This window comes from Ammospiza nelsoni, chromosome 25 (assembly GCF_027579445.1).
Source record: "Ammospiza nelsoni isolate bAmmNel1 chromosome 25, bAmmNel1.pri, whole genome shotgun sequence".
Lineage (NCBI taxonomy): Eukaryota > Metazoa > Chordata > Aves > Passeriformes > Passerellidae > Ammospiza > Ammospiza nelsoni.
Window position 1 is genome coordinate 2,901,851 of NC_080657.1, and position 9,250 is coordinate 2,911,100.

At 63.5% G+C, this 9,250-nt stretch overlaps 2 protein-coding genes across 2 annotated transcripts; both read right to left on the reverse strand.

The window, feature by feature from the left end:
• Window positions 1-3,177: 3,177 nt before the first annotated feature.
• LOC132083687 (platelet-activating factor receptor-like) lies at window positions 3,178-4,182 on the reverse strand. The gene has a single exon (XM_059488508.1). The coding sequence runs from the start codon at window positions 4,180-4,182 to the stop codon at window positions 3,178-3,180; it is 1,005 nt and encodes a 334-aa protein (XP_059344491.1).
• A 1,881-nt stretch (window positions 4,183-6,063) lies between these two features.
• Window positions 6,064-7,554, reverse strand: TMEM35B (transmembrane protein 35B). The gene is made up of 3 exons (XM_059488913.1): window positions 7,433-7,554; window positions 6,629-6,809; window positions 6,064-6,534 (listed from the first exon to the last, which is right to left on the reverse strand). The coding sequence occupies exons 1-3, from the start codon at window positions 7,538-7,540 to the stop codon at window positions 6,404-6,406; spliced, it is 420 nt and encodes a 139-aa protein (XP_059344896.1). The 5' UTR covers window positions 7,541-7,554; the 3' UTR covers window positions 6,064-6,403.
• Window positions 7,555-9,250: the final 1,696 nt, after the last annotated feature.

Below are 9,250 nucleotides of genomic sequence, written 5' to 3' on the forward strand. Positions count from 1 at the left end.
CGGCTCGGCCGCCCCCGGCCCGGCTGCTCCCGGCGCGGCTCGGTTGGGCTCGGCTGGTCCCGGCTCGGCCCGGGCCGGCGCCCCGCGCGTGGGAGCGCGGCGGGCGGCAGCATGCGAGTGGCGGCGGCCCCGCAGTGCAGCGCGGGCGGGCGCGGAGCGGCGGGAGCGGAGCGGGGCCGCCGCGGCGCCGCCAAGACACGGCGGTGGATTTTCCCCGGGAGCCAGAGCGGGCGGCGGCGGCGCAAAATGGCTCCGGTGCGGCTCTGCCGCCGCCTCCCGGCGCCCCGGGACCCCCGGGCGGGGAGAGCGGGGGCAGCCGCACGTGGGGCCGGGGAGATGCTGCGGGCGCGGGATGAGCGGTACCCACCAGCGGGCATCCCCTGAGGCGCCCTGCAGAGCCGGACTGGCACCGAGACAAGGGGTACCCACCCGTGGGCATTCCTGCAGAGCCAGATTTGCACTGAGGTAAGGGGTACCCACCCGTGGGCATCCCCTGCAGAGCCGGACTGGCACCGAGACAATGGGTACCCACCCGTGGGCATTCCTGTGGAGCTGGACTGGCACTGAGATAAGGGGTACCCACCCGTGGGCATCTCCTGCAGAGCCAGACTGGCACCAAGACAAGGGGTACCCACCCTTGGGCATCCCCTGGATCACCCCAGCGAGCTGAGGGCACCCCGGGACTGTCACCCACACCTGTCCACGGGCACACAGCCTGCCAGGGAGGGGACAGAATGCAGGGACAACCCTGGGGTACTGAGACAGCCCCGGGGTAATCCCTGAGTGACAGAACAGCCCCAGGGTGCAGGGACAGCCCCAGGGTGCAGGGACAGCCCCAGGGTGCCAGGACAGCCCTGGGCAGGGTGCAGCCCCCGAGGCCCAGCCTTCCCCCAGCAGACCCAGGGCCACCCCGCTGCTGCCTGCCCGCTGAGCCACTCACACCACACCCTGTAATTTGATCATAATTATAATAATAATAATTACAGCGAGCGCGGGCTGGAAGTGCAGGAACAATAACCTGGGTAACGCCCTGCATGGTGGTGGGAGCAGCGTGGTGGCACAAGCTCCATCCTGGTGCCAAGCTGAGCCCAGAACCCCTCACCAGGCCCTGCCCAGTGCGTGGGGGGACATGGCCCAAACGAGTGCCCTGTGTGTGTTTTTTATCAGTGCTGTCCATGTCCCAGTGCTGTGATTCAAGTACCAAGGTTTTCCCACTGAACAGGGCACCCTGGCAGAGCCAGAGCTGGAGCTGGGGCTGTCCCCACTCCTGGTGTGCAGAGAGCCCCCAAAAGTCCTGGTGCCTCCAGGAAGGGATCTCCAGTCCCAAGGCCACCAGGCCCTGCAGCATCCTGCATTGCCGACACGGCTGCTCCTGCTGCAGGCGGGGAGCAGAGCTCTGCCCCCTCCTTCAGCAGTTATATAAAAGGATTAAAATTTAATAGGAACTTCAAAAGGGGAAGAACTGGGTGGTCGAAGGCAGCTGGCCTGGGGCCGGGTGTGGAGCTGAGGCACCTTGGGACACGTCCCAGCTCTGCTGAGCAGCAGCACTGCGGCACATGGAGGCATCATCCAGCCCCAGCCATGGGGGCAGAGTGCCCAGGCAGCACGGGCATCATGGGCACCCCATGAACCCACGACTGGCTTCACTGAGCCATGCTGTCCCTGGGTCACAGTGGTGCACAGAGTCCCCATTCCCCAGGGTCAGGCCTTGCCCAGCACCTCCTCCTCTCTGCTGGCATCCAGGCAGCCTTTAATGATTGACCAGCCACAGGCATCACCCACCCGTCCTGGTGCCCACTGCCACCCTGCCCATCCCGTGCCAGCTGTCCCCAGACATCACATCCCCTCACATTTCCTCCCACGCACGTGGGTTGCAGTGTGCTGGGGAGCAGCACCCCGAGCTGGGGGGCAGCTGATGCACCCCTGGCCCCCAGCACACCCAGAACCCCCCTGGCTGCACAGCAGCCGCTCTGCCCTCCCGCCCGTGCAGCACCGGGGCTGTGCTGGCGGCAGGGACGAGCCAGGGCTGGGAAAACACCATCTCCCGCCCACACACCGCCCACGGCCGGCCCCGAGCCCGCTCCGCCGCCCCCGCCGCGCCGGGGCTCACGGGACGGGGGCGGCGGGTGCGGGGTGGGGGCAGCGCCCGGCGCGGCCGCCCCCGCATGGGCAGGGGATGGGGCTGGGAATGGGGCAGGGGGTGCGGGCCAGCAGCCCCCGGTGCAATATCCACCCTGGGACAGGGTCCTGCTGCAGGAGCAGGGCTGGGCTGAGGGCCAGCGTTACCCCGGACCCAGCCCTCCCCAGGGCACAGAAACCTCTCGGTGAGGGGCCAGCGAAGGAGCCTTTGGTTCGTTCATTTTTAGTCCTGGCCAAGAGCAGGAGGGGTGCAGGCGTGAGGCTTAGGGACATTGCAGGACAGGATAGGGGGACTCAAACAGCTCAGCAGCCCAGCGGATGCCATGGGGGTCTTGGGTCATGCATGTCCCTGCAGGATGGAGACCCCTGGGAGATGACAGCAGCCACTGTGCATCCCTCACCATTCTGAGTATCCCTCACCACCCCACTGTGGCTCAGCTCCCATTGCTGGGTGAGTCCCTCTCACAGTGCCAGTGCCACTCTCCCAGTGCGAGTGATGCTCTCCCAGTGGCAGTGCTGCCCTCCCAGTGCCACTCTCCCAGTGCCAGTGATGCTCTCCCAGTATCAGTGCTGCTCTCCCAGTGCTGCTCTCCCAGTGCCAGTGATGTTCTCCCAGTGCTGCTCTCCCAGTGCCAGTGATGCTCTCCCAGTGCTGCTCTCCCAGTGCCAGTGATGCTCTCCCAGTGCTGCTCTCCCAGTGCCAGTGATGTTCTCCCAGTGCCACTCTCCCAGTGCCAGTGATGCTCTCCCAGTGCTGCTCTCCCAGTGCCAGTGATGTTCTCCCAGTGCCAGTGCCACCCTGCCGGTGCCAGTGCCACCCTGCCGGTGCCTGCAATGCGTGGGGCAGGATCTGTGCTGGAGCAGGAGCTGCCGGAGCGTGGGAACGCACAGAGAGCAGAGCGGGGTGGGAGGAGGGGAGCGCACGAAGCCGGAGCTCCCCCCACGCTGCTCCCGATCCCTCACCTGGCAACAGGGACCGGGTCCCAGCGGGAATGTGGCACCGGGGCAGGCGGGGGCAGGACCGCGGTGCCCATCCCTCTAGGAGGAGGTGAAGGAGGATGCTCGGGCACCGGGAGCCGGCCCGGGCGGGGCCGGTGGAGGCAGCGGGAAGCACCGGCCGATCTTGCGCAGGGTGCGGTGCAGGTCAGCGCGGAAACGCCGGATGGAGAAGCAGTAGATGACGGGGTCCAGGCAGCTGTTGAGGCTGAGCAGGGCCACACTCAGCGTGTGCAGCACATCCAGGGTGTCCGGGGGGGCACAGAGAGCTGCAGAGGGCCGGCTCCCCACCCAAGGGGCCAGCGTCAGGTGGTAGGGGGCCACACAGACCACAAAGACCAGCAGCATCCCCAGCACCATGGCACGGGCCTGCTGCCGGTGCGAGCCTGGCGAGGCAGCAGCGGGCACGGAGAGCGCCCTGGCGATGGAGGCGTAGGTGCCCAGCACCACCAGGAAGGCGGCAGAGAAAAACCCCACCATGGCGTAGGCATAGCCCCGCTGCCGCCCGTGCTGCTCGAAGCAGGCAGTGGTCCCGGCGGCCGTGGGGAAGGTCTGGTGGGTGGCCAGGGTGGGCACGGCGCAGCCCAGCCCCAGCAGCCAGGCCAGGGCACAGGCCAGGGCGGCACCGCGGGGCCCCGGCAGCGGCAGCACCCGGCGCGCCGCCCGCACCGCGCAGAACCGGTTAAAGCTGATAAGAGCCATGAAGGTGATGGCGCTGTAGGTCGCCAGGTAATAGGCGGCCCCGGCCAGGCGACAGGTGGCCTCCGAGAGGAGCCAGTCCCCCCCAGCCAGGTAGTAGTGGATCCAGAGGGGAAGGGTGAGGTTGAAGAGGATGTCAGCCAGCGTGAGGTTGATGAGGTAGATGCGGATGGCCTTCCTCACCTTGCCGCTCTGCAGGAAGACCAGCAACGCCACCAGGTTGCCCGGCAGCCCCACACACAGCACCAGGCAGTAGGTGATGGGCACCAGCACGAACTGCACCGGGTTGTTGGGCACACACTCTTCAGGGTGTTCCACCAGCAGCGTTCCTGGCACTGAGCTGTTCATCCCTGGCTCCTGCAAAGATGGGGACAGTCAGGGGCAACCCTTGGGGACAGGGGAGGGACATTGACCAGGACAGGATGACCTCTCTGGCTGGCACCGCTGGGCACTGAAGGCAGAGCCATGTGGGAATGCCATAGTGTGCTGGAAGGGCTCAGCTCACACAGGAGAGGAGGAGACCCCAGCTCTGTCCCCCCACACAACAAAGGAGCCTAGAGGCCGCTGTCAACTGCCCATCTAGAGCTCACAGGGAGTGGCAGGCACAGCTGCAGCACAGCCAGGGGACAGAGCTGCAGTCCGAGGCACCCGAAGGTGCCACACTGGCTCCAGTCAGCAGCTGCAGGGCTTAACACCTCCCACACAGCACGTGCCTGTGGGGCCACCCACCCCAGCCCTCCCCCAGCACTCCCCCAGCACCCCAAATGCCCCATGGAGCCAGGCATGAGCAAGCTCCAGAGTGGAGAAACCCAGGTAGGGACAGGGGGTACAAACACAGGGCCAGAATCCCCCCACACCCCCCGGTCCTGCACAGCAGGGTCTGCCTCTGGTCCTGGCCATGGGAAAGCACACTGTGCTGCAGTGGCTGCAGTTCCTTCACCTCCCATCACTGCCTGCCCACACCTCGCCAACGAAGGCACTGAGTCACCAGCTGGTGTTTTCCAGCACAGCAGGGCTGGATTCGGCACGCACAGCACCCAGCCCCGGGCTGAGGCACGGAGAGCACGAGCTGCTGAGCCTGGGGGACCTGAGTCTGAATCCCTCAGGGTCCCCTTTTCCTCCTCCTTCCCCATCACACACACGGCAAATGCTCCATCTCACCCACCCCACGGTTGTTACTCACCTCGTCGGGTCAGGCAGGAGCGGTTCCGTCCCCTCTGGCTGCTCCTCACTGTGACCCAGCCAGGCTGGGGATGGCTTTAAGCGCTGGGGGAGGCAGGGGCTGCCTGACCCCCACCCACCATCCCAAACGCCCCTGTGTTAGTGTCTGTGGGACAGCAGCTGGAGTGGGGAGAGCACCTGTGTGTGTATGTAATGGGGAATTCCCTGCTGGAGCCACCCTAAGACCCCCTGCGCCGGCTGACGGGGCTGGGGGCATGTGGGAGTGGCCAGAAACCCCCCCCCCCGTGCCCCCAGCCTCATCTCATTCCAGTTCCCAGGGCCCTTCTCCCACCCACGCCTGCATGAAAGCAGCAGAGGGTCAAGTTTCTGCAGCCGGCAGCTGGGGAGAAGAGGGATGCCCCAAAGGGATCAAAGCAGGAATCTGCCTCCTCCTGCCTCTTTTGTTGGCTTCAAAGCTGGTTTTAAGGGGAGCAGCCCTGCAGGCCCCCCCAAGGTCTGTGAGCATCTGAGTCGCTGCTTTGTGTGGCCCTGAAGTTTGTGTGTGCTCCTTTGGGACACCAAAGATGTCACCCCGAGGTAGGTGATATTTAAATTCAGTCTCACCAGGGGTACAGGGGTGTCTTACACCCCTTGTTTATCCCAACAGCCACACTCCCTGCACAGCCATCCCAGCCCCCTTGCTGGGAGCCACTTCACGTTCATCCTGAGCGTGCTGTGCCCATCTGGGGTGGCAGAGGGTGGCTCTCTGTGGGAGCAAGATCCACAAAAAGCACATGCCTGCCTGGGCACTCAATCCTGTCACTGCCTGGGTGTGCAGCAAGGGGCCTGACACATTGTGGGGGGGCTGTGGCATCCCACCTCAGATGGGCTCTCCCCACCCCCCTGTCCATCCGCCTCTGTGCCAGCTCCTGCACCAGCTCCCACATGTCCCCAGGCCTTGTGTCCAGGCATTGTCCCCAGGGACTGGGTCCTCGAGCCCCAGGACATCCCCTCAGCCCCTGAGGCTTAACATGGGGGCAAGGCAGAAATAAACAGGGAGGCAAAACATGAAAAACAAGAGATTTTATTCCAAAATTTGAAAGAGAGCAGAGCCAGCCTCTGCTTAGTGTGGCCAAACACTGGAAAGAGCCGGACGCCTTGTGCGAGTTCAGCAGGGTCACAGCAGTGCCACAGCAGTGTCACCATGGTGCCACGGCCACCGTCCCACAGCACCAGCCCAGGTCCCACAGGGGGGGGACAACCAGCACCAGAGTCACGGGCAGAGGCAGGAGAGGACACACTGTGTCTTGTCAGCAAGGATGCGACATCGTCCCCAAAAACACCATAAAGGTGTTGCTCCCCAGCAGCTGAGCCGTCTGTCCTTCCTGTCTGTCCTTCCTGCCTCTCGTCACTCGAACTTGGGCCGGGGGGCAGCTGGGTACCCACGGATGTTGAGCAGCAGGAGGAGGCCGAGGGACAGGGTGGCCGGGGCACACATGGCCAGCGGCTCCTGCAGCGCCAGCAGCGTGTAGATGGCACCTGGGCAAGGAGCAGAGCACAGGAATGGGGGTCTCTGGCTGGCCAAGGGTGTCCCCAGAGCCCCGATGGGCAGTGGGTGCCCGCTGGCTCTCACCGATCATGACGACGCTGAGGATGAAGTTGCTGATCTCCTGCAGCAGCTGGGGCCCAAATGCCAGCAACAGCCCGGCCGTCACCTCCACCCAGCCCACGGCCGCCAGGTACCTGCCCGGCTCCGGCACAAAGCCCAGGTCCTTCAGGGGAAACACCTTGGCAAAACGCACGAACTCTGATGCCTGGGAAGGGTGGGAGAGGGGTGAGGCAGCCCTGAGCCTGGGGTTGAGGAAATACAACCCCATCCAGTGTGTCTGCTCTGCCCTGCCCTGCCTTCCAAGGGGATCATCTCTGCATCCTAAATAACCACACAGCCTAAGGGGATCAGCCCTGCACTCCAAGGGATTCTGGGCTGACTCACAATGAAAGGCTCAGCCTTGCACCCAAAGTGCTCCACCCTGAACCCCTGTAGTCACGACCTGCTCATTCTTACCCAAGGCTCAGCCTTGCACCACAACAGGATCAGCCCTGAAGGTTTCCCCTGGAGCCCAGCCCTGCACCCCAACCTGTTCCTTTCCTTTTCCCCTGGAGCTCAGCCCTGCACCCCAACCTGTTCCTTTGCCCCCGAGGCTCAGCCCTGCACCCCAACCTGCTCCTCTCCTTTCCCCTGGAGCTCAGCCTTGCACCCCAACCTGTTCCTTTCCTTTTCCCCTGGAGCTCAGCCCTGCACCCCAACCTGCTCCTTCCCTTTCCCCCGGAGCTCAGCCCTGCACACCAAAGCGCTCTTTGCTCTTTGCTCTGCCCCCATCCTGCTCATTCCGCCCGGGCTCGGCCCTGCGGCCCCCGAGCCCGCGGCCGCGCTCACCATGTGCCGGTGCAGGTCGGCAGAGGGCCAGTCCGAGACCTTCAGGACGCCCGTGAGGAAGAAGAAGATCCCAAGCAGGACACGGAGGGCGGTGAAGGCCGCCGCCATGGCGGGACGGGCGGGCCCGGGGGCGGAGCGGGGCGGAGCGGCCCGGCCCCGATTCCAGTCTGGCCCCGATCCCAACCCGGCCCCGTTCCCAGCCCAGCCCCGGCTCCGCTCCGCTCCCTGCCCGCTTGAGCCCGGCCCAGCCCGCAGGTTCAGGGACCCCCTCACCCTTGGGTGCTGCGGGGGCAGGGGGTGCTCAGATGTGCAGCATCACCTCCCAAGCTGTGACAAATCCTCTCGCAGAAACAGAGCTGGAGGAAAAAGGGAACCCCCCACCCCACAACAAATCCCACAGCTTGGGTTCGTGGGCTTTGAGAGCAGCTGTGATCCATGGCAGCACCTGGGTGCGAGGGGCTGCGGGGACCGATGGCAAGGAGGGCACGGGCAGTGCTGGGCACAGCTGCGGAGCGGGCAGGAGCGGACGGAGCGGGCAGCGGCAGCAGCGAGGATGCCCCGGCCTCGGGGGGACGGAGGCGGCCGCGCTCCCCCGGCTCTGCGTCACCGCCCGCGCTGCTCCAGCACCGGCACAGGCCGAGCTCGGAACTGGCGAGCCGGGCCCCAAGGGAGCCGCGGGCGCTGACGTTTGTGTAATTCAAGTGGAAATATTTTTTTACTGCCAATAAATCAGGAGAGCCCGAAGTGTGTTCCAGGCACGAGGAAGCACTGTGGGGCACAGAAAGCACGGCCAGCCTGGTCCTGCACTGGCCCCAGCTTGGCCACCAGGTTGCAGGGGCTGCCACAGGCACTGTCTGGACGGGGGCCAGGGGCAGTGACACTATTTTTAATCCTGGCAGCACATGATTCTTCAGCTGCTCAACACGATTTGGAGCTGGGGTTGGCACACCACGCAATGACAGCAACAGGCCAGGGCAGGCTCCAGGCCTTCACAGCTTGGAAAGCTCTTTGGTAAGAAAGGAATTAAAAAATAAACATCAAAACCTGAAAAAGTGAGTGCAGCAGCTCAGTGCGATCAGGGCAGCACATACTGCTCCCAGGATACTGTTCAAGTGTATCTGCTCTCAGTCTCTGATCTTTCATTGATTACAGAAGCTACTTAATGAATTATCTGGTAGAACAAGGTGTCAGCAGAGGACACAGCCAACACCAGCACCATGGAAAACCCATCCTGTCCCTACAGGGCACAGGCTGCAGTTTGCTCGTAGCAGGGAGCTGAGGAGATGCAGTTCAGCACATGGAAAGCTGGAACAATTTCTCACAGGAAGCAGCCAGGGCTGCAACAGTGGAAATGAGGACAAGTTACTGGAAAATAACAGAATCTGAAGAAAAAATGCTGCACAAGCTGCAGTAGCTGTAGAGACAAATACACTGAACCCCAGCCCCTGCAGGGCAGCTACTGAGGATCCACACAATACCACAAAGTCATCAAATCAGTGAAACACCTCAGATTGCCCTCAACCAGCGCCTGATTGCCTGAGAGAGAACAGCAGCAGCTCCTAGTGCAGCACCAACCCCCCTGCCATGAGCACTCCCAGGCATTCAGACCCCTCTCAAGTGTTTCATACCACTTTGCCACATGAAATTAAATTTATTCTCTTGTTTCTAATCTGGTCCCAGCCAAATGTTTACAACACTTCGTGCCACTGCAGGAGGAAACCCTGCTACAATGAGCAGAGCCACCACTGGTGTATTTCAACATTTAAACAACTTGATATTTAAACAAAGGGTTGTATTTAATCAATGACAGCATGAACC

What these genes read in the sequence shown, in the direction of transcription:
- LOC132083687 (XM_059488508.1), bottom strand. Translation starts at nt 4,182, where the DNA reads ATGAACAGCTCAGTGCCAGGAACGCTGCTGGTGGAACACCCTGAAGAG.
- TMEM35B (XM_059488913.1), bottom strand. Translation starts at nt 7,540, where the DNA reads ATGGCGGCGGCCTTCACCGCCCTCCGTGTCCTGCTTGGGATCTTCTTC. An exon ending in CCGACCTGCACCGGCACATG is followed by an intron (nt 6,810 to 7,432) that starts GTGAGCGCGGCC and finishes CACCCTTCCCAG; the next exon opens with GCATCAGAGTTCGTGCGTTT. An exon ending in CCTCAGCGTCGTCATGATCG is followed by an intron (nt 6,535 to 6,628) that starts GTGAGAGCCAGC and finishes CTCCTTGCCCAG; the next exon opens with GTGCCATCTACACGCTGCTG.